The 24,610-nt window shown below is 40.9% G+C and overlaps 1 protein-coding gene across 3 annotated transcripts in view; it reads left to right on the top strand.

Moving 5' to 3' along the window:
- The window catches only part of pdxdc1 (pyridoxal-dependent decarboxylase domain containing 1), a 52,704-nt gene extending 35,391 nt beyond the window's left edge, over positions 1-17,313 (top strand). For all 3 annotated transcript variants that reach the window (XM_061089861.1, XM_061089860.1, XM_061089862.1), the window contains 10 exons: positions 7,500-7,560; positions 8,247-8,317; positions 9,513-9,618; positions 9,736-9,910; positions 12,115-12,233; positions 12,335-12,456; positions 12,964-13,056; positions 13,191-13,287; positions 13,955-14,053; positions 14,611-17,313. In XM_061089861.1, coding sequence (XP_060945844.1) covers positions 7,500-7,560; positions 8,247-8,317; positions 9,513-9,618; positions 9,736-9,910; positions 12,115-12,233; positions 12,335-12,456; positions 12,964-13,056; positions 13,191-13,287; positions 13,955-14,053; positions 14,611-14,900 — 1,233 coding nt within the window. In that variant the 3' untranslated portion in view covers positions 14,901-17,313. The remainder of the gene's footprint in view (positions 1-7,499; positions 7,561-8,246; positions 8,318-9,512; positions 9,619-9,735; positions 9,911-12,114; positions 12,234-12,334; positions 12,457-12,963; positions 13,057-13,190; positions 13,288-13,954; positions 14,054-14,610) is intronic.
- The last annotated feature ends 7,297 nt before the right edge of the window (positions 17,314-24,610 follow it).

Below are 24,610 nucleotides of genomic sequence, written 5' to 3' on the forward strand. Positions count from 1 at the left end.
AACAGACACACGTGGACTTCTTCTTCCCAAAATTGGGGTAGGCTTCTCTGAGCTCGTCTTCCGTTGCGCCACCTATGGGTTTGGGGGTGAATTTTTTTCAACGTACCGTTGTCGGACAAGTAAAAATCAAAAAGACTCTTCGCCCTCCGTGGAGCCCTCTCCGAGAAACGGATACGTAGAAGCATACTGGAGCCTTAAGTCATTGAAAAAAGGTTGTTGAGGAACATACAGTTATAGTAAGGGCATTTTAGCAGATATTTGGCCAATCTGGGAAGTAAATCCTTACCAAGAAATTTCTTCACAATTGTGTTTAGGAAGGTGTGTAATATCATGTCTTAAAATGTTGAAATTCAACTCCCGTGGGAAACCTCCTAAAAAATTGCTCAAAGTTGGGGTACCTGTAACCGATTTTTGAAAAATCGAAAATGTTAAATTTGGCTTTAAGTAACTTGTGAGGGGTCAAACTAGGGGTTTTTCATGATTCTGAGTTGATTGCAAGCATTCGTTTTTCACCAAAACCACTCCTTAGTGCAAAAACAGCCACCCCCACTTTTCCCACTCACTGCATTTTCTGCCATTATTCATGAATAAAGGGTTCCAACCCCCCCCCCGCCTCCCCAAAAACAATAAAAATTAAAAATAACCCAGTTAACACCATGAAAAATTCTATCTTTTTTGTATTTGTCTAAAGCAATAGCCTCATGGAAAGGTAATAATTGTCAGGGCAGCATTAGTTTTTCACCAAAACTGCTCCTTAGTGGAAAAACAGACATTTGAATTTGAAAAGTAGCGTTATTCGTTTATTTCAGTATCTTGCATAATACTGATCCACTCTGCCACACGCTTCATGTGTCAATGTCTGAGTCTTCTCCAAACTGAACATCATCATGAACACAATTCTTGCACGTAATGCCTTTGCAAACTCCACATGCCGAGATACACTTGACACTATTCTTTTTGCAGCTGCACCGGCGGTCGCTGCAATCTCCATTGCAATTGCAGGGGGTCTAGTGTTGGAACTGGCTCATATCCCTGAACACCTAGTGTCCACCCGTAGTCACTAGGGTCCAAAGACATGCTCTTAAGAAGGATCCAGTCCCGGGTTTGTATATATGCAAGGAGAGAGTGCTGTGCAGCTGCACCCTCTGTTGGAGACAGGGTTAGGTTAGGGTTAGGGTTAAAACTTTTAAAGGTTTCCTTGTAAGCAGGCAAAGTTTCGAGTTGCTTCATGAGTTGACAGTACAGCCGTGCCCCCTTGGCGTATTGGTGATGCCCCGCAGCTGCAAAGATGTCTAGCATCCTGGTGCCCATTGTGGTCTGCTAGCCACTGCAAGAAGTGAAGATTCTTCCATTCACCAACAGAAAACAGACTGGAATAAACACCATCACATTTCTTCCCATCGCTGAGCTGTCCTCCTTTGTAACACAAGACCAGCCACTCCTCACTCCGGGCGATACACTCTGGGCAGCAGGGTGGGTGATCAAAGCACAGGATCCTGATTTATCACAGTCCAACTGTAATGGCTGGATGAAACGTATCCATGCAGATGATGCCAAGCAGAGCACGCTGATCAACTTCCTCCCAGTCATCGAAGGTGACCCTAATGACCACAACACCATCTTCACCGCTCTCAAAGAGTGCATGCGGCTCTCTGAAGACAAAGTCACTATAGTGACGTTCAATCTCCTAATCTGGCTCAAAGCTGTGGACATCATAAACCAGGCAAATCTACCCATCATTCCACGGTTGGGTGGATTTCACCTGCTGAAGTCCTAACTTGGATCCTTGGGTAATATCATGGAGGATTCTGGACTACTAGAGCTGATCCAGCTGATCTATCCAGGGAGTACGACAGCCAACCACATCCTGGATGGAGGATGTTTTGACAAGGCAATCCGTGCTCACCTCCTAATTGATGCAGCCATCTATCAGCACATCATGAAACATGCCTTCACTGAGGAGGAGCTTGGTGAAATGAGGACCTTGATGGAGAAGGTAGCTGATGGGAAAATGGGAGCCAGACACACAGATCCAGTTGTTATAGTGTTTGAACAGGGGTTTGAAGAAATCTTTAAAAGACTTGCCAAAGGAGGAAGAACGCCTCTGGGTGCAGTACCACTACATGGTAGATGTAATCAAGATCTTCATCAGAACTGAATGGCTTGCAGACCACAATGGGCACCTGTCCTGCATTGTCACCAGGATGCTAGACATCTTTGCAGCTGCGGGGCATCACCAATACGCCAAGGGGGCACGGCTGTACTGTCAACTCATGAAGCAACTCGAAACTTTGCCTGCTTACAAGGAAACCTTTAAAAGTTTTAACCCTAACCCTAACCTAACCCTAACCCTGTCTCCAACAGAGGGTGCAGCTGCACAGCACTCTGCAAGATACTGAAATAAACGAATAACGCTACTTTAAAAAATTCAAATGTCTGTTTTTCCACAAGGGAGCAGATTTGGTGAAAAACTAATGCTGCCCTGACAATTATTACCTTTCCATAAGGCTATTGCTTTAGACCAGGGGTATTTAACGTTTTTCAGGCCAAGGACCCCCAAACAGATGGAGAGATGGAGCAGGGACCCCCTACTATATATATTGTATAAAATTGTGTTTTATATTAAATTGGGCCTAGTGCCATGTATAAACATAACTACCCTGATATTGTGCATTCAATACTAAGCTATTCAAATAATACACAGGAACATATATTCATGTTTTTAATTTTAACATGTGCAAGGTACAGGGTGGCCATGCCACTGCCATTTATAAACATACAGTGGGTACGGAAAGTATTCAGACCCCTTTACATTTTTCACTCTGTTTCATTGCAGCCATTTGCTAAAATCAAAAAAGTTCATTTTATTTCTCATCAATGTACACTCAGCACCCCATCTTGACAGAAAAAAACGGGTCATGAGCCATGAGTCTTCTTGGGAATGATGCAACAAGTTTTTCACACCTGGATTTGGGGGCCAATCTTCGTTGCAGATCCTCTCCAGTTCCGTCAGGTTGGATGGTGAACGTTGGTGGACAGCCATTTTCAGGTCTCTCCAGAGATGCTCAATTGGGTTTAGGTCAGGGCTCTGGCTGGGCCAGTCAAGAATGGTCACAGAGTTGTTCCGAAGCCACTCCTTTGTTATTTTAGCTGTCTGCTTAGGGTCATTGCCTTGTTGGGAGCTGAACCTTCGGCCCAGTCCGAGGGCCAGAGCACTCTGGAGGAGGTTTTCTTCTAGGATATCTCTATACTTGGCCGCATTCATCTTTCCTTCAATTGCAACCAGTCGTCCTGTCCCTGCAGCTGAAAAACACCCCCATAGCATGATGCTGCCACCACCATGTTTCACTGTTGGGATTGTATTGGGCAGGTGATGAGCAATGCCTGGTTTTCTCCACACATACCGCTTAGAATTAACGCCAACAAGTTCATACTTGTCTCATCAGACCAGAGAATCTTATTTCTCATAATCTGGGAGTCCTTCATGTGTTTTTTGGCAAACTCTATGCGGGCTTTCATATGTCTTGCACTGAGGAGAGGCTTCCGTCGGGCCACTCTGCCATAAAGCCCCGACTGGTGGAGGACTGCAGTGATAGTTGACTTTGTGGAACTTTCTCCCATCTCCCTATTGCATCTCTGGAGCTCAGCCACAGTGATCTTTGGGTTATTCTTTACCGCTCTCACCAAGGCTCTTCTCCCACGATTGCTCAGTTTGGCTGGACAACATGCCTAGGAAGAGTTCTGGTCGTCCCAAACTTCTTCCATTTAAGGATTATGTAAGGACTGTACTCTTAGGAACCTTGAGTGCTGCAGAAATTATTTTGTAACCTTGGCCAGATTTGTGCCTTGCCACAATTCTGTCTGTCTCTTTGGGCAGTTCCTTCGACCTCATGATTCTCATTTGCTCTGACATGCACTGTGAGCTGTAAGGTCTTATATAGACAGGTGTGTGCCTTTCCTAATTAAGTCCAATCAGTTTAATTAAACCCAGCTGGACTCCAATGAAGGAGTAGAACCATCTCAAGGAGGATCAGATGAAATGGACAGCATGTGAGTTAACTATGAGTGTCACAGCAAAGGGTCTGAATACTTATGACCATGTGATATTTCAGTTTTTCTTTTTTAATAAATTAGCAAAAATTTCTACTTTTCTGTTTTTTTTCAGTCAAGATGGGGTGCTGAGTGTACATTAATGAGAAATAAAATGAACTTTTTAGATTTTTGCAAATTGCTGCAATGACACAAAGAGTGAAATATTTAAAGGGGTCTGAATACTTCCCGTTCCCACTGTACATCTTGCATACAACACTGAGCTATTCAAGTAATTCACAGATTCATGTTTTTATTTTTAACATACATGTAGAAGAGACAGTGAATCCTCAAGCTATCTGTGCATGGCACACATACTCCCACATTAGTGAGATGTCGGACCCTGATGGGTAGCAAACAACTTACCTAATCTTGGATGGATGGAGGTTGTTAGGCAGAGGGTCAAATCAGCCTCACAATATGTTGGATGCATGTTAATGTGTATTGAAAGACATTTAAATTCGTGAAAAAAAAAAATTGCCTAATCAACCAAAGATTTCGCGACCCCCGTGCAGTACCTCCGCGGACCCCCTAGGGGTCGCGGACCCCCTGTTGAAGACCTCTGCTTTAGACAAATAGAAAAAAGATAGAATTTTTCATGGTGTTAACTGGGTTATTTTTATTTTTATTTTTTATTGTTTTTGGGGAGGCGGAGGGGTTTGGAACCCTTTATTCGTGAATAATGGCTGAAAATGCAGTGAGTGGGAAAAGTGGGGGTGGCTGTTTTTGCACTAAGGAGTGGTTTTGGTGAAAAACGAATGCTTGCAATCAACTCAGAATCATGAAAAACCCCTAGTTTGACCCCTCACAAGTTTCTTAAAGCCAAATTTAACATTTTCGATTTTTCAAAAATCGGTTACAGGTACCCCAACTTTGAGCAATTTTTTAGGAGGTTTCCCACGGGAGTTGAATTTCAACATTCATTTTAAGACATGATATTACACACCTTCCTAAACACAATTGTGAAGAAATTTCTTGGTAAGGATTTACTTCCCAGATTTTCATATGTTGCCCTCACTATTACCTTTTAAATGTATTGGAACACCTTTGTCCTTGTTGTACACCGAACGTATTAGATCAAACAATGAATAGGAGATGAGAACGTATTGTTTGGAATTGGGTCTAGATGTGTGAAATGATTCAGGTCCAGTGACTGACTTGGTCAATCTAAAAACAACTTTTCAGATGCTGTTGTGGATGCATCTATCTGTTGACTTTCAGAGTAAATGTTTCTGTAGAAGTCTGTCTTCATTCTGCTGCTAAGATCATGAGTAACATGCTTAGGTTCCCACCCACTTGGAGGTGGCTAAAATACTTCCACAGGGAGGTGGCTAGAAAGTGTCCTAATCAGATGTCCCGAAGATGTCAACATGAGGCCAAATCTGACTCCTTATGTTATTTTAGACCAGAACAACACAAAGTTAAATGAAGCTGTATTGACTGCCATTAATTCTTTGTTATCTTTGCGGTACCAGGGATTGGTTTTAATTTTTTTTCTATTACAGACTTTAGCAGTGAATGTTGGGTCCATAGCATCCATGGCGATCTTCTATATACATGTTGGTGGATAACTATCAAATGTTAACCAGAATCCAGGCTTAGAAAAGCCTGGGTTGTGTTCTGACTTTTTGCCACATCTTGTCAAAGAAAAACTTGTTTATGTTTGCTATGAGCTCTACTTTTCCTCTGTTTACCAGAAAATGCTTGTTTTCATAGTGTTAACCTGATTCTCATATAATCAGTAGGGGCATCAGATCTAGCAATATTTAGTTTTCCTTTTTACTTGACTCTTCTTTGTCTACATTGTTATTGCTCTTTCGTGCTTGGTCTTAAAATATCTTAATAACTGTATGTATAGGATTCTGATGTGAACTTCTTGAGCCTTCATCTATCTATCTTGTACTCCTGTCTGAGTCTGTTGCTTCATCTTGTGCTGGGTTCATCCTCTGGTTATATACTTAAAGATTAGTTTTGCCACTCCTCATTAGCCCATGCCCTCTGGTCTGTGGGGTACAAAAGGAGAAAACCCTGGAGAGTTTGACTTGTGTCATCCCACCAACAGTCTTTCACACCACTTCACAATGGCTAGTCACCTTCTAAAGTGGGATTGAATGACAGATATTTGGGTTTGGAAAGTTACAAAAATTGTTGAGAAGGTTTAAGCTTAAAAAAAATCTGGATCACATGTTCATAATAGTTTGTGCATCATCGGACAAAAAATGTAAATACACAAGTAGTAATAAATTATATGTCTTGGGTATGTTTAACTGGCTTCATTGTACGGGCCCCCGGCTTGGATCAAATAACCATTCGTCTCTTCCAATATGTGAAACATATCACATCAGGGTTTAAAACTTGGCAATACATCACATGCACATGAATTATTCATGACCCTCACATCAACGCCACAGAAACACTAACGTTCATTTCAATTCCACCCAGACATGATGCTTGCCTTTTTCTTTCACCTGGATGTCATCAATGATAGTCCTCACTATAGGTTTTATTTTCTGTCTTACTATTTTACATGTGACTCCATTGAGATTTGTTGCTTGTTGAATATGATTCTGGTTTAATCACATTGCTCAATTTGACACAAATATTAAGTTGGTGCTAAGAGGAGAAGGATGAATTGTATAGTACAGGTACTGAATGTCTAGGTTTTGCCTGCATCAAAAAGCTGGTTGCATGTTTTGGAGTGTTGTGAAGTGATAGAGTAACAAGTAAATGAAGTGTCCATTCTCATATGTTGATTGTTTTCTCAGTTTCGTTTTGACTTAACTCAAGTATGTGGCAGCCAATTCATCTCTACAGCTAAATCCTTTAAACTGGAGCTGTTTGGGTCACCCTTTAATCTTCATATTGTGGTGATGGCCACAACTAATTCAATGAATGGGCACTGACGAGTGTAAACATACTTTGGATTCATTATTAAACTCTAGCAGGTCAGAGGATGTTAGCTGAAACATTCATATGTGGCCCAGGACACAATTCAATTCATACAGATAAAAGACTGTGGCTGTATGCGTCACAGACCACTGCACAATGTGGTCTGAGTGATCACATTTCAAAGACCTCAAGTCAGTCTCAGGTGTGTTTAGACCTGAACTAATGGAGCTGACCAATGATGTTAAAACCAGGTCAAAATGAGGTCTGGGGGCCACCACCACCTGCATACACAGCAGTTTAAACAAAACCTGTGTGTGACATTCTGTTCAGTTCCAGTTACCATGGGCATAACATAGTCGCTTCAGTAGGCATGGACACAGAGCAAACTCTTGAGTACATGTTGGCATCACACATTTTTAACTTATGATAGTTGTTTTGCATGTCGTAAAAAATATCAGTGGGTAAGTAGTGAAACAATGACCATGTCAGATGCCTGATTAGTGTCGTTGTGTGTCCAATAGGTGGAGGATGAAAACAACTCTCCTGTGGTGTTGTTCAAGTTTTCCCAGGAAATGAGTGCTGGTAAGGGTCTCACTCTTTGTTCAAGTATTCCTGGCTTCTTCAATGTTCTCTTCAGTTTCTGTGATTTCTCTTAGTGCACACACGCTGCAGTCTCATGCCCTTTTATGAGCGTAGGGGGGCGTTTACCTATATTATTTAGGAAAAACTGAAATGTGATTTCAACTTATGAACACATGATATTCATCAAAATAAGAACACAGATGTGAACAATTCTGCAGTTTAAGAACCCGTCATGAATCTGACAAAGAGTTTTCTTAGAAAACTGCATAAGAAAATATTAGTTAATGAGGACATTTTTTTTTCCCTGCTAAAACTTTTTTTTTGTCAGTAGGCTTACCTCACACTAGTAGATGGCTGAGGGCAGAAGTTGTTGCACCTTGTTAAGCCTCATCAGGCAAATCTTTATTTGTAAATATTGGCTGTACAAATAACTTTGATTGATATTTACATTGTTTAACGATAAACTTTATGATCAGTAAATATATAATACAAATACGACCAAATGTATAACTTGAATGAAAATGTAAACGAAAATCTTTCATGCATTGTTAATTCTGTAAAATATAAATTTTCATAGCATATTGTGAGGCATAATCGCATTTACTGATATGTCTGCGAAAGGTTCATATGGGCCAATATTATCAGTCAATACATAAATCATTTGGCCTCAAATTTTTTCCTTATAGCATCTAGTGGAGGTTCAGTGGAGGGTTACTGTGTCGGGGAGAAAGAGGTCCTCGATACATTCAACAGATGGGTGAGTGTTAACACGTGTTGTAACTTGTACTATTGTGTGTATGCTTGTTAGTGCATTAATCAATTTGTTATACATTAAAAAAGGATCAATTATTATTTGTATTGCAAATACTAGTGTGAAAAATCCTGAGAATTACTACCAACTATAAAGTTCTTCTCAGCTCCAGCAAGTTTCACTTGTAGTTCATTATGACTTCACAACCTGCATATCTAATCTCATCAACCTCATTTCCAGATTCTGATTAACCCAATGTATACTAGAGAACATAGAGGAGCAACTTAAGTGCCAGGTATTTTTCTCAAGGTTTGGTGGACATTCCTAACGAGAAGGTCCGCGGTTCGATCCCAGTCTTCCAAATTGTATAAGTGTCCTTGGGCAAGATACTGAACCAAGAATTTCCCCTCATTGACAAAACCCATAGATGCACTGTATAAATGGGTGAATGGCAATAGACTGAACTGTAAAAAGCTTTGAGTCGTCATCGACACTAGAAAAGCGTCAAGCCTCCCTCACTTACAAAATAGTCATTAGTTATGGCTTCTATAGCAGAATGCTATGAGCCATTAGTAAATCAATTAAAAATGTGGTCTGTAGGACACAGGGATAATGTTTGCCACTATATAACATTGTTATATAGCAGTCCAGTGAACATATTTTAGGCTCATAGAGAATAAGACCATGAATAGTCGTTTTTCAGGTAACTCCATAAAGACCAGATCAGTATTTTCTGTGACCACTGTTTGCCTTTAAAACAGCACAGGTTCTCCTTAGTACAATAACAGATACAGTTACTTAAAGTTCTTTCAGAAACGCAGCAGGAAGGTTGCTTCAAGCATCTTAGAGAACCTGCTATATTTGTTCTGTCTCCTCCTGAGTGCCCACTCTGACCCCAATGATGCTGCGTTCAGACCTCTGTGAGGTCCAGACCCTCTGCTTCAGGACTCTCTGTTCTTCATGTCTCTGAGGATAGTTCTTGATGATGCTGTGTTTTGGGCTCGTTCCAGCCCAGATGCAGATTGAAAGTGGGTCCATGAAAATGGCTCCCTGCACTTCTGTGTACAGTATCAAAACATCTGTACAGTCAGAAATGAGCCCTTTTAGATCAAATGTAACAGGCATTATTTTTGTCAGTGGTTTCAGCACATGAGTCCCAAATTGACAAACAAGATGACATGTGTATTTCTTTCTGATGTAGCTGGGTGAACAGTTAGCACAGTTGGTTCCCACCAGTGGAGTAGATGTGGTTGAGCTTGACGACGAGGGTTTCTGTATTCGCTTCAGTCCCCTCCTGACTGCTGCAGGTAACATGAACTCACAGACACACAATCATATATATTGCACTATTGCTCAATGTTGCCAGCAAGTGTAACAAAGTTACCAGAAATCAGTAGTGACTGTGACATCCTGTTCCCACCCAGTCCTGGGGACCCAGCAGGAGGATGTTGAGGAGCTGGTGGAGAAGCTGACTGAGCTTGTGCCTGTGATGAGCTCCACTATGAGCCTCAGACAGGACTTCAGAGAGGAGAGCCACCGGCACTCAGCCTCGCTCACATACGTAGAGGAGATCAGCTGGCCTGGCCTGGGAGCTGTGAGGTAAGCTGGAATAGGTTTGAGGCTATAATGAACTGTAGTAAATCATCATCTATGAATAAAGAAAACAAAATCGGTTTTAAGAAACATTAAACTAAGTTGTCAAGAAGATTGGGCTCGTTTACTAATATATTCTTTAGTTTTATCTTAAATTTGCTCTTAAGAAACTTCTAAGTCAGATTCATGATGTCTTCTTAAACTACAGAATTGTTCACACCTGTGTTCTTTTGTTGATAAAAGCCATTGTCTTAAGAAGAAAGTGCATGCCATATATTCCTAATTAGCATATGTCAATGCCCCCCCTCCATGGCCATTAAGGGGCATGAGAGAGCAGAGCCGTGTGCACACACAGAAATCACAAAAACTGAAAAAGAAATTGTAGGCAGGAATTCCAATATGAAAATCTAAGCAGTGGATATGAAAGAAACCCCCCCAAAAAACGTTGGGGTGCAGATACACAAGGTATTGGGAAAAAGTCGCACAGTTGAGGAAGTTAAAAAAAGTGGTTTGTTCTCAAATCTAAAGTCAAAACACACATTGTCAGTTACTGAAAAGAGAGGGAAGGGAAGGGAGAGGAAGGGGAACAGACTTGACAGAGTTATTTGGTTTGGTCTGGATCAGCCAGCTTTGGAAACACAGCCCTGCCGGCCAGACTGGCAGGGCTCAGACAAATATTTCTAATCTGGAAAGAGACCTGGCTGCTGTGCTGTGCACACTGCTGGTTGCATCTCCTGGGTCCTCTCCTGTCAGAAAATCAAGCTTGTTTTTTTATAGTGAACAGGTTACAAAAGGACAGAACATTTTAAGCAAAGGCTGTAGCTGTAAAACCATGGAACATGTAATTGAATATGTAAACACTAGTGTGTAAAACCTAAAAAAGAGTGACTATTTGTGTGAATAAGTATTCTCTCTCTCAACATTTCCATGTGTGTAAAATCTCCAAGACAATATGCACTGAAACCTTTCTGTTTGTTTTACATGATGTGTTTCAGTCTTGAGATTAATTCTCAACTTTAAATAATCACATATCAGCAAAATATGATATCATTACCATCCTTGAAGAAAATACCAGATTATTTTGCACATGCATGTCAGTAGTCAAGTGGTTGTAAGAGTGCTCTTGAGTGTGCATAGATTCTGTTCTTATCCCAGATAAGACAACATTGATGAATGAGGCACAATCTTCTTATCATATCTGTCATTCATGGTAATGAAGGATTACACCATATGGCAATGACAGATGCGGGTTTGAACACATATATATATATATATATATATATATTCAGCTGAAGTAAGTTGATAAACTTTTGAATCCATCAATCAACAACACTCATCAGGTGGTTCAGTATGTTGAGGTTATATGTGCATCTGCATCTGATAAGTGGAAGAGGTTCAGTGGAAGTGAAGCTGGGTAATGGGCTGGATGGTGAAGAAGAAGAAGATACACTTTATTAATCCCACACACATGCACAAACATGCAAAGACACACTCATGCATTGGGGAAATTAGTCCTCTGCATTTCACCCATCTGGTGCAGGACACACTGCAGAGCAGAGCAGTGGGCTGCCAGGTACGGCGCCCGGGGAGCAGATGTTGGGGGAGTAAGGTGCCTTGCTCAGGGGCAATAGACAGGGTAGGGAGAAGAGTCTTTTTTGAACTTTGGACAGGTCCAGGTTCGTTACACCATCCAGGCAAGTTTCTGCCGAAACTCCGAGGAGACGAACCGTGGAGTCGAACCAGCATCGAACCAGAGACCCCTTCTCTGCCAGTAGTCCAAGTTTTCTGCCACTAGTCCACCGTTTGGAGGGATCAAATCAATTCAAGTCAAGTGCAGTTGCAGGAAGTTGGGAAAGATGGCAATGTTAGGTTTAGCTAATGGTTGCATAACATGGCTGAGTAGTGGGTTTGGTGGGCACAGCAGCTGGACAGATTCAGAGCACTTCCTCTGGTAAGGTGGTACATCAGTGAAGTTTGGAGTGTGGGTAGAGTAAGGTAAGAATCAATGCTGATAAATATGTGGGATTATTGGTGGTGAAAGTAATTAAGATTAGGTGAGAAATGCATTTGTTGATTGAGAACAGGAGTCAAGCCTGCCTCACTTACAAAATAGTCATTAGTTATGGCTTCGATAGCAGAATGCTATGAGCCATTAGTAAATCCATTAAGAATGTGGCCTGTGGGATTCAAACAGATGTGTTGATGCTCAGGTACGAACCACAGGCTGAAAGAATGGATGAGAGCAGGAGGAAGCAGGAGCTGGAAAAGATAAACTCTGAGCTGCTGAAGAAGCTACAAGACCTTGACACGGACATCATCTTCTCCACTGGTTAGTACTGCCTCACATCTGACTAGCCTTTGAACAATGAGACAAACTGTTAGTGTCTCATTAAACACTTCTGCTTTTTCTGTGTCATCCTCTGTACCCAGGTCCTGAGTTTGGGGCGGAGGAGGACTGTATCTTTGTGGGCATGGTGACTGAGGACGTTGATGTTTCAGAGCTAGTGGATACCATAGCTGCCCTAGGGAGGGACATAGAGGAGAGTGGAAGGGTAACTGCTATATTCATTTATGTGGTACCCTTGGGTCATTAGAAAATTCAAACACTGTTCTCAGATATTAAATCAATAGTTCAAGTCATTGTGTTTGAGTGTCTCAGTCTGACAAAGTTGAGATTATTTATTTGATTAGTTATTAGTTTGACAGTAAATTCAGTTGGATAGCAGTGGTTCCTGCTGGTAGTCATCCTCCAGCTTTAGCCAAACTATAAACAGCTCAGGTTAAGGTCTGCTGAGGTAAATGGGAGTTTTATTGTAGAAAATTCTCAGATTTAGTTAAACTATGTCAGATGTAAATGATGATGCAACACAACGCAGCAGAAGGGATCTACACTGAATTATTGATTATAGATTGACAGTATATCAGTGTATCCAAACAGGGTAATTAAGTGGCATAACCACACAGCTTTGGTTGATAAACAATCATTCTTGTTCCAGAAAAATGAATATTGCATAACTTACATATTACATTTCTAAATCATTGTGACTCTTCCTGTGAAGCTGTTAGAGAACATGACAGAAGTGGTGAGGAAAGGCATCCTGGAGGCAGAGCTGCAGCTGATAAAGGCCAACGAGGAGAAACTCATGGAAGAGGTGTGTGTGTCTGTGTCTGTGTCTGTGTCTGTGTCTGTGTCTGTGTCTGTGTCTGTGTCTGTGTCTGTATCTGTGTGTGAGACACTATACAAATCCATTCCACTTATCTGTGTGTCTTGTTCTGTTTATTTCAGGGGATGCTGAGACAGCTTCCTCTGGTTGGCTCTGTTTTAAACTGGTTCTCTCCTGTTGGAAGCTCCATACAGGGGAGGACCTTTAACCTGGCTGCAGGTACTGTGGCCATACATTCGGACAATGACCAATAAGACCAATAACTCTCTGAAGTCACTCAAATGTTATATCAGGTGTAACTTTTAAAACTTCTACCGATCAGCTTCAAAAGTTTATCATGTGTAGATACCTCAGAAATATTCTCACCAAATGTAGTCAAAATAACTGAACTTGAATAGTTATGTGCACAATTGCACACACACACTCAAACACAGTCACACACACAGGCAGGGGTGAAAACAAAAACACTCCTCCTGAAAACACCTATTGAAAACAAAGTAAGTAATCAAAATTGATGTTGTCAATTTGTTTTATTTTGCACACGCTGTGAACTACATTGTAGCAGAAGATTCCATGTCACTGGTTATTTCTTCAATAATTTGCTTAGATGTTTCAAAGGTCAGTTTGTGGGATGAGCCTAAAGTCAGATTCTGTCTGTGTAACCTAAGACAGAAAATATAAAAAACAAATACACGGCAAACAGTGTAGTATACACTTAAACCACAAGGTCTGGATTCAGAATTTTGTTAACAAAGTGTTTTTAAAGATCTAATGTACATGATGTAAAAGATGCCACCTACTGAATGTATGTTAGCTCTTATAAAAATGTGTATGAAAGTATGTTGATGTTTGTCGGTACATGTGATTTAATGGTGTATGTCAATAGGTTCCCTGGACTCCACAGAGATGACTTACTCCACTATGGCCCAGGCAGACAGGCCGTCCCAGCAGGACACTCCCAACTCCTCATCAAAGAAAATGCCAGGTGGGTTTGTCCATGTTTGTCGCTGAAGATTTTCTTAAATAGCCAAATATCAAATAAATAAGTAAATTCAGCATACTGCCCATTTCTATATCATTAATTCTGTAAATAGAGCAAAAGTCATGTAATGCTGACTCTTAATGCTCTCTCTTTCTTTCTCTAATTCCCTGTTGTTCTTTTTTTACCATTGTTGGCGTCCACAATACTTTGGAGTTCTTTAGCCCCTAAAATGGTGATTTTTAGCAGCACTGGTGACCCTGAACTTGTTTGAATACTCCAGAGTTGCTTTATTTATTTACAAGCAGATGCAGACACTTAGTTTTGCTACCTGGTTATTATGTGTATGCAAAGTGCTGTTGACACTTACTGTAACATTTACACCCTAATTACTGTCCAATGCTAAAACACTGACTTGTAGGTGGCCTTGTTAACACACAGTAGTTTGATGAGCAGAGTTGGAGTTGCAAGTTGCAGCTGACACACATGAAAGTGAAGGTGAATATGGAGAAGCAGCATCACACTCGGCTCAGTCTCTTCCTGACTCTTACATTTCCTCACAGGTCAGAGGTTATTCCAGCGCTCAGGGGTGAGCTCTGACTCCTTAAGTGAGACCAGCTCCATTGGACAATCTGATGAAAAGGCCCAGGAGGACAATACCACTGCGAGCAGTAGCATCCACCCTACCTTCTCTGCACATGAACCAGAGATGGACTCACTGCACACTGCAAGTGATGCATCACCAGAGAAAGTCCAGGAGTCATGTGTGCACATGCACACACATGTGGAGCCTGGGGAGGCCTCAGAGGAGAGGCAGCCCGACGGCCAAGAGGAGGAGCGGAGCAGGAGATAGAACGTCCCTCAATGCAGGTGTTTTCCAGTCTTCCTCTAAATGGTACCAGCCTAGGAGATGTTTAATAAAAAAAGCTTTATTACTTTGTGAATCTAACTCTTCCTGTTACCAAGTACAAACACTAGATTGAGAAGAACTAGATTGGGCTGCTTGTCTCAGTTGTATGTTTCAGGTCCTAGAGGATGTCAGAGTTAATGGATAAATCCCCCCTGGATATACTGACATAATATCCAGTGCATTCTATTTATGTAGGGATAGTGTTTTAAGATGATATTCTTCTTCTGCCGGTGGCTTAGTGTGTTCTCCCACATTTGATTGAATCCTTTTAATCACTCCTATAAAGGGACATGGCCGTGTGGTTTTGCTTTTTGCAGTTATGGGTCCACGGTGTAGTCTGTTGAGGTTTACTGCACCTGCTTCCTGGGTGATCACTTTTCCCCATGTGTGATAGTTGCCTTTATATCCATGTTTCAGGTTGACGGAAAATGTTCTGTTATCCTTTGTAGCTGGACTAAAAATATTTCCGATGTGTCACGACTCAACTCTTTTCTTCTCTGATTCCCTTTTATTCAGGAATCAATGTTAACAGAGGGAAGTGTACATGTTTCAGGGTGGATTTTTCCGTTGAACCTTGGATGGAGTAGAGTTCATAGGGAAGTTCAGCTTGGTGTTGTGTTGCTCTTTGCACTGATCACTAGGTTACTTGATGACTTTCGGTCCCGTTGGATTGTTGAGCAGAGTAATTAGTCATAATGCACACTGATTTTAGTTTAATTTTTTTTTTCGATCTTAAGAGAAATCAGAAAACTTAATATTCAATTCCCTTGAGCACTCATCTGGAATTAAAGCAGCTCAAAAGAAATGAGTGTCACTGCAATTACAGTGTTTAGAGTCCTCACTGTAAATAATATACCAGCTATATATATATACTTACATACCTAACTATTCATCTACAATCAAATAAGTTATGATCAAATCAATCTGTTTATGAGGAACAAAACATCATCTATTTAATCTAAATGACGACTAACAGCCGTCAGCTGCTTCCAAACTCTCCCCTCATGTGTGCCCTGCCCCACAACACGACAATGAACTATCAGAGGCACTACTTGGGAGAGAAGAAATGTCCAAATTCAGTCCAAATTCTCTGAGAAGTCAGAACATCTTTGTAAATCAGAATCAGATTACACACCCAGATTTTCATTTGGATGTGAATGTTTTGTTGTTTTGCCAGTAATGCTACCTGAGTAAAATGTGGCCTTGTGCCAGAGAGGAGTATTGCTTGGCATGTATTTACTGTATGTGGAAGATTTATTTTTTGCCAAGAACATCCTGACAGACATGGGTCAAACCAGGTGTTGAGATGTTTTTAAGTGCCACATTAGAGGGCCAAACCAGTTTTCTCTTTTTCTCACATTTTTGGAACAACTCAGTTGATTATGTTTGTCTTTGAATTTCTCCCGTCCGACACTGATGGCCCATCTTTAGCTCTTGTTTGTATAATATAATAAATCATGGGCAGCACAGGCCGATTGTGAGCATGCTATGTGCACTTTATTAATGTTTTTTATAACAGATTCTGTTCAAAATGACTGTTGATAACCTTTTCATGTGTCTATCACACCAGGATAGGTTCACAGACATTTTTCAGGTGAGATCCTGAAGCCTGCTGTACACTGTGTGGTTTTGGCCAGTCCCAAATGAACGTCAGTCAGTCATAAGTGAAACATGGTGGTTGGGAATTCAAATGGTCGTCCACTAAACCCTGATTTGAGTTTCGAAACGAAAGACAGTGTAATGAGCACATCTACAAAGCAGCCATTCAGAATATAGTATGAAGTCAAACATTAACGTTGATACTTTTGTGTGTGACGGGCTCAGGTTACTTTTTATTGGGCTGTATAATAAGAAACTGATCAGAACCTGCAAAACATGTGAATGCCTGTAAACAACAGGATCAAAGGGGGATCATTGTTGTTTTATTTACCATTTGTAATTGAATGGGGGTGAATGAGTCTAATTAGTTGATGCCTGAACGTAAAATATGTGATGTTTCAGAATGAAAGCTAAAACACTTATCAGGTCTAAGTGGAATATTTACTGGAAGGAACACAGTGGCGATGAAAATTATAAAAGATTTCAGCTTTATTGCACTTGCCCTGTCAACTTTACTACTGTTCTTATTTAATTTCTTATATGGTGTAAATGAAGCAAAGTCTATTATTTGATGATTTTTGTCTTTTATCATAATGAAAAACATTAAGTTCCAAACCTTTGAAGATGTAGATATTGATGAAGAACTTTTGATTTGATATGAAATGTCCTGGACCGTTCTGCTTCTGTCTGAATTAATTCATAACATCAGTGTAAATTCTGTCTGTCAACAGATTAAATTCTAAGTTTTCTAATCTTATTGTTGGGTCTTGGTTTTCTGTACTTGCAGTTCTATGTCTCCTACTTGAAACTTGATGGAAGGGTGAGTCATGGACCAAGGAAGAACCCACTCACTTTTTAAGTGGATTTGATTAAGTGGTTTTATCCAGGAATAAGTTACGCACAGCTATGAATGCTCTGTCATCGCGCACCTACGGCATTAATGTATATATATTATATCAACTTCTCACAAATATTATTAAATGTTAGGGTTAGAGAAGCTACGGACCTCTCTGTATCAATATAAGACAATATAATGCATCCCCCATGTGAGGGTTGAACTCACGACCTTCAGATTATGAGACTGACGGGCTGCCTACTGCGCCAACGAGGCATATTTTTTGTAAAAATGGACAAAAACACTGACTAAAACTAATAGAAATATGAAAGACTCCTTGTTCGTCACATAACGTATTAAAAGTCAGAAAATGTTTGTTACATGTTTGTATTCTAGAACATTGATCTCCAGTACTGTGTTCAAATAGTCCAAATGGTATTGACGGAGCCATTTGGTCAGGACAAGTGTTTCTTTTTTTTTCTTTTTTTTTAAATATTTTTATTAAGAGGTTAGGCACAGTAGGTCAGAAATCAATGTCAAATTTACATTGGGTATCACAACATCTCAGCACGACAATCAGCAATACACAGAGACATTAACACCACAAAAACACTGCGCATCTTGATGGATCAAGAATAGTATATACAGTCTTCCTCCTAGAATGTTTTTCTTATTTTATGGACCACATGAACGTGGTCCAGTGAACAACACATTACACAACTCAATGAAAACAACAACAATAATGATAGATAGATAACTGAAAATTCTATTAAGTAACAATTAAGTTTTAAAGCTGCACATTATAAACAAATTAATAGGAAAAAACAAACAAAAGGAAAAACAAAAAAATAAGTAAATGAATGAATAAAATGGAAGAAGAAAGAGAGAAAAGACAGAGAGAGGGGGGGGGGTCCGTCAATCAGGGGGCAGGGACTGGAGAGAGTGGAAGAATGTAAGAAAGGGAAGCCACTTACTATAAAATTTGTTAGAGCTACCTTTCACTGAATATCAGATCTTTTCCAGCTTTAGAAAAGACATGGTGTCGTTGAGCCACTGAGTACTGGAGGGAGCTTTAGTCGACTTCCAGTGGAGAAGAAGGTGGCGTCTTGCCAGTAAGGAAGTGAAAGCTAAAATGTCTAATTGAGTAGAGGTAAACCGGTTATGGTTCTCTGGGAGCCCGAATATGGCAACATGGGGGGAGACTTTTATAATCACTGAAAGTATTTTTGACAAAGTGTCAAAATAGTTCAGCCAAAAGCAAGAGAGTAGCGGACAAGAGTAGAACATATGGGTTAAATTGCAGGATGAGGCATGACATTTGTCGCATTTGTCAGTGATACTGGGGTAGATTTGCGACAGTCGCGCTTCAGAAAAGTGGACTCTAAACAGTACTTTAAACTGTATAAGTGTGAGACGAGCGCAGGATGAACTTGTATGAATTTTCTTAAGAGCAGTGTCCCACCAGTCATCCTCCAAGTTAAGATCCAGTTCATCTTCCCAGGCAGCCCTAACTTTAGTAACTGGAGAGCAATCAAAAGACAGAAGTTCATTATAAACTTTAGAGATGAGTGATTTTTGAAGTGGATCGTGGTTTAAAAGCACCTCCGACTGTAGGGTCGGCAGTGAAAAACTGGAAACAAAGCTTTAGCGTAGTGTCTAATTTGAAAGTATCGAAAGAGATGAGAAGGTGGGAGATGAAATTCTCCTGAGAGATTTGTAAAGCTGCGAAAAATACCATCTTTGTAAAGATCTTTTAAACATTTCAGGCCTCTATTATGCCATGTGAGAAAGGTTGAATCTGTAAGCGGAGGTCGAAATAAATGATTGTTCAGTAAAGGAGCTAAAGTAGATGTTGATTTAAATTTGAAGTGTTTCCTAAACTGATACCAAATTTTAAGTGTGGAGTGAAACACTTGATTATTTGTGAAGCCTGAGAGGTTGGATGGAATAGAAGAGGTAAGTAGAGCAGGTAAGGAGGATGAAACACATGACTGTGCCTCTAAGTGGCACCATGGCAGATTCACTGACTTTAACCAAAATGAAATTTTTTGAATGTGTGTCGCCCAATAATACAGTTGGAAATTCGGAAGTGCCAATCCGCCATTGAATTTACATCTCTGAAGTGTGGATTTGCGGATCTTAGGAGCCTTTCCACACCATAAGAAGTCAGAAATAGTCTGATCGATTGTTTTAAAAAACTGCTTTGGCAGGAAAAGTGGGAGACAATGGAACAAAAAAAGAAATTTGGGCAGAATGTTCATTTTAACCGCGTTAATTCTTCCAATTAACGAGAGAGGCAAGCTGTTCCATCTTTGGAGGTCAGATTTAATTTTAGACATTAAAAGTGAGAAATTAGCAGAAAAAAGAGAGTTTAACGTTCTGGTTACGTTGATCCCGAGATACTTGAAGCCAGAAAGGCTCATTTTGAAAGGGACATCTGACTGTGTGAGCTGTGATGCTGAAGCATTGACAGGATAGCATTCGCTTTTAGAAGTATTCACTTTATAGCCTGAGAAAGAACCAAATCTCTGGAAAGCAGATAAGATTGTGGGAATCGAAAGGACAGGATCTGAGACATACAACAATAAGTCATCAGCATAAAGTAACAATTTAAATTCTGTGCCCAATCGTGAGATCCCAGTAAAAGTGGAGGAGGACCTCAGAAAGATCGACAGGGGCTCTATAGCTAGCGCGAACAATAGAGGAGATAGGGGACACCCCTGTCTGGTGCCAAGGGTTAGAGTAAAAAAATTGGACTGAATGCCATTAGTGGTAATGTTTGCTTGTGGAGATGTGTAAAGGAGACGTTTCCAAGAAATGAACCCATTACCCAATCCAAACTTCTTTAGTACAGTAAATAAATAGTCCCATTCAACCCTATCGAATGCTTTTTCAGCATCGACCGAGATCACTACCTCAGGTGTTGTGGCAGTTTTAGAGTAAATAATATTTAGGAGTGTTCGGACGTTAAAGAATAACTGTCGCCCCTTAACAAATCCAGTTTGCTCATGTGAGACAATAGTTGGTACAATGTTCTCCAGGCGATAGGCCAAAGCTTTAGCAAGGATCTTAGCATCTACATGTATTAATGAAAGAGGTCTGTATGAGCCGCAGAGATTCGGATCCTTATCTTTTTTTAAGAGGAGACTTATGGAGGCTTGCCTTAAAGTGGGAGGGAGAGTGCAATGTTCAAGTGATTCCTTATAAACAGCATGTAGTAAAGGGGACAATTTATCCTGAAATCTCTTAAAAAATTCCACTGGAAATCCATCAGGGCCAGGAGCCTTGTTATTTTGCATACCTCTCGCAGCGAAAGTGATTTCTTCTACTGTTAATGGTGAGTCAAGTTCTTTAGCAGCATCTGAGCTTATCACAGGAAAGATGAGGCTATCTAGGAATAAATTCAATTCAGTGGTGTCAGGTGGAGATTCAGACTTATATAAAGAGGGATAGAATGTGTGAAAGACAGAATTAATGGTGGCGGGCTCCTTATGCAATGAGCCAGATGAATCTTTTATTTGAGGGATCATACGTGAGGCAGCCTGGCGACGTAGTTGATGAGCCAGAAGACGACTTGCCTTGTCACCATGTTCATAATATGTGGAGCGTGATCGTAAAAGAAGTCGCTCTGCATCACTAGTGGTGATGAGATCAAATTCAGTCTGTAAATCGACGTGCTGTTTAAGTAAACTGTGAGAGGGGCAAGTAGCGAGTTGTTGGTCCAATTTGATGATATTGATAGATACCAAATTGCAAGATTTCTTGCAATTTGGCTTTACAGGACTTATTCAAGTGGGCAGAGTAAGAAATAATTTGTCCCCTCAAGTATGCCTTTAATGATTCCCACAGCAGTGAACATGAAACTGGTTCCATATCATTTTGATTTAGAGAGATATAATCATCTATTTTAGTTGTAATAAATTTAGTGAACTTATCATCTGAGAGAAGTAATGTATTAAACCTCCAAGGTGTAGAGTACCGGGGTTGTGAAGAGAACTGAATATCTAAAGAAAGAGGGGCATGGTCAGAAATAACAATAGGATGATAATTAACAGACAGTACTTTGGGAATTAGTTTAGCATCAATAAAATAATAATCAATCTGAGAGAAAGATTGATGCATCTGAGAAAAGAAGGAATATTCCTTGTCATGAGGGTTATTAAATCTCCAAGGATCAGTGCAACTGTTCCTGGACACAAAATCTGAAAGTGACCTCGCCATTGAAGAAGGAGTCAGAGTTTGTGGGTTGGAGCGGTCTAAGTTGGGATCAATTACACAGTTCATGTCCCCGCGAATTATGAGGAGGCTGTTGTTCAATGAGGGAAGACGTTCAAATAGCTTATTCATAAAGTGTGGATCATCGAAATTGGGGGCATATATGTTAACTAGGGATGAGCGAGTAGAGCATTATCTGTATCTGTATCTGTTAACCATATGAATTATCTGTATCCGTATCCATACTCGGAGTGGGCGGGGCCTAACCCGGAAGTGGGTGTGATTTGTGATTTTGATCACAATAGCAAACGAACTATTTACAGAACAACTTTTGCAACAATGAATACAACACATGCTGTTGCAATTATGAAGTGAAATGTAATAACAAGTGTTTTCATACTCAACATAACTTTCTTTTTTAACTTTGACATTTTTTTATGATTTTTTTATTTTTATTTTTTTTAAATTTATTTCCACACCAGGTGTGTGTGTGTGTGTGTGTGTGTGTGTGAGTGTGTGTATGAGTGAGTAAGAGAGAGACAGAGAGAGAGAGGGGGGCGGGGAGACTGTGTTTCCCGGGGACAAGATTGACAGGAGACGCGGGTCTCTCCTGCTCTGGATGAGGATAATTAAAACAAACACGGTATCATCCATGTGAACAAGAGCAATGCAGCGAAAAAAATAAATAAAAATCCGACAGGCAGAGACGCAACGCGAGTCGCTTTCTACCAGCACCACGTCTGAACGAACCCACGTTTAACCGAACTCTACTGGTTAATAAGTAAGTACAAACTGAAATAAAAACAAACTTCAAGCTGAAGAAACCCTAAACGTTAACGGAAAAGACCCGCAAACCTGAGTGACTGAGAGACAGAGAGCTGTTCTGTGAGTGAGTGAGCAACTAGAGCGGTGTGTGAAGGGAAGGAGCGCTGTAACGCTGTGTGAGGATTTTCATTCAGTCCGAGCACAGATATTGACTCGTATTACTCGTATAATACTCATGCTCGGCAAAAGTGCTTTATCCGTACCGGATACTCGTTTCAGCCGAGTATCCGGCTCATCTCTAATGTTAACTAATAAAATGGGAATATGGAATAGCGTACCTGCAACAATTAAGTATCTGCCGTTTTTGTCTGATATCACCTTAGAAGCTAAAAACTGAATTGACTTACCAATTAAAATAGCAACCCCTCTGGCCTTAGAGTTGAAATTAGAGTGAAACACCTCAGAAACCCAGGCACATTTAAGTCTGACCTGATCTTTAGTGCGCATGTGGGTTTCCTGCAGGAACACTAAGTCTGCTTTAAAACGTTTCAAATGAGCAAATATCCTTGATCTCTTAATTGGACTCCCCATGCCTTTAATATTCCAGCTCAAGAATCTCACAGAGGATCCAGTAAGTGGGACATCAGAAGTATTAGTATTGGTGGCCATATGTTAAATCCCTAGAGATAGAAATAGACTGAATGCGGATCCCCAAGGAATGAAGAAGAAGAAAAAGGAAGAAGAGAAAGAAAAAGAAGAAAGAAAAAAAAGAAGAAAAGAAAAGAAAAAACACAAAAACAAACAACAAAAAAAACAAAACACACACATTGAACCACCCCCACACCCCCCAATTGCACTTACAACGACCCCATCCCCAAACTATGGAGAACCCAGTGCTAACTCCACAAGGAGTCAGATCCCTAAAGCGAACACTTTCGGCTTTTTGCATAACTATCAAGCTTCGGGTTGAGCTCCTGCAAGTCTTGCAACATTTGACAGGAAGGTACAGCCAATCAAGACCAAGTTAAACTGAAAACCACATACTGTGTGTTTATGAAAATAAGAGGAAACAGATCAACTGAAAAAAGTAATAAATGTCAATATTAACTGTCACTGCTACCTCAGCGGTGTGTATCACCTCTCGGTTCTCTTACAAGTTGAGCGACCTGATGAATGCGCTGGCCTCCTCCGCTGAATCAAACCTCTTCTCCGCACACCGTTGTGTGTGATCCAGAGGCGCGCCGGGTAGAGCAGACCGTAGCGGATCCCTGGTATCTCGCGGAGCCGGCGTCGAACATCATTAAAGGCGGCTAGGGCACGAGCCGTCTTCGGGGTATGGTCGGGAAAGACAGAGAAACTCAACTCTCCAACCTTGATCCGCTGCTGGGTTCTGGCTCGGCGCAATATGTCCACACAGTCTGTATGATAGTCTAGACGAGCGATTATGGGGCGAGGGCGCTCTCCTGGCTTCGGCTTCGGCTGGAGAGTACGATGTGCGCGGTCCACGAGAGGCTCTTTCTCCAGCTCAAAAGCTTCCTTGAGCAGAGAGGAAACATCCGCAGCAGCAGAAAAGGTGGAAAAATCTTCAGGAATTCCCACTAACCGTATGTTATTGCGCTGCGATCTCGCCTCCAGATCTTCGCATTTATTGTCCAGTCTTGTCAGCTCAGTTGTCAGGTGCTCTACTTTAGCCTGTATGGTAGCAATGTCATCGGTGCAGGAGGAAAGCGATGTTTCCATTTCACCTACGGTATTCTTCAGAGCATGCACCTCAGACTGGATGTTTGTAATGCTGCTGGATAACTCCGATTTCACTGCGTGTAGCTCAGTCTTGATGCTTGACAAGGTCTCGGTCGAGGCAGCCTGAAGCTCAGCTCTGAAAATAGCTGCCATCTCAACACGGAGTGACAAGAGCAGCTCGGCCTTGAAGTCGTGTGCAGGACCCCCACCTGTGGCCTCGACCAAGCAGGAGGATCACTACGAGGCGGGGATGCAGTGTGCGAAGCAGGCCGCAGTGGTTGTACAGGTGGTTTGGCTTTTTGAGGCATTTTGGTCGGCAAAAAGTTAAATTTAAATTTTTTTAAATTTAGATTATGGAGGTGGGGAAAACACACACCGGAGAAAGATGGAAAAGGTGTACCTAAAATAGTTTTTTTTAAAAGTTGTTGCAGGAGCGCTGAGAAACATGTCCTACTCCATAAGTCGCAACACCGGAAGTCTCGGACAAGTGTTTGTCAGA

This window comes from Limanda limanda, chromosome 17 (assembly GCF_963576545.1).
Source record: "Limanda limanda chromosome 17, fLimLim1.1, whole genome shotgun sequence".
Classification (NCBI taxonomy): Eukaryota; Metazoa; Chordata; class Actinopteri; order Pleuronectiformes; family Pleuronectidae; genus Limanda; species Limanda limanda.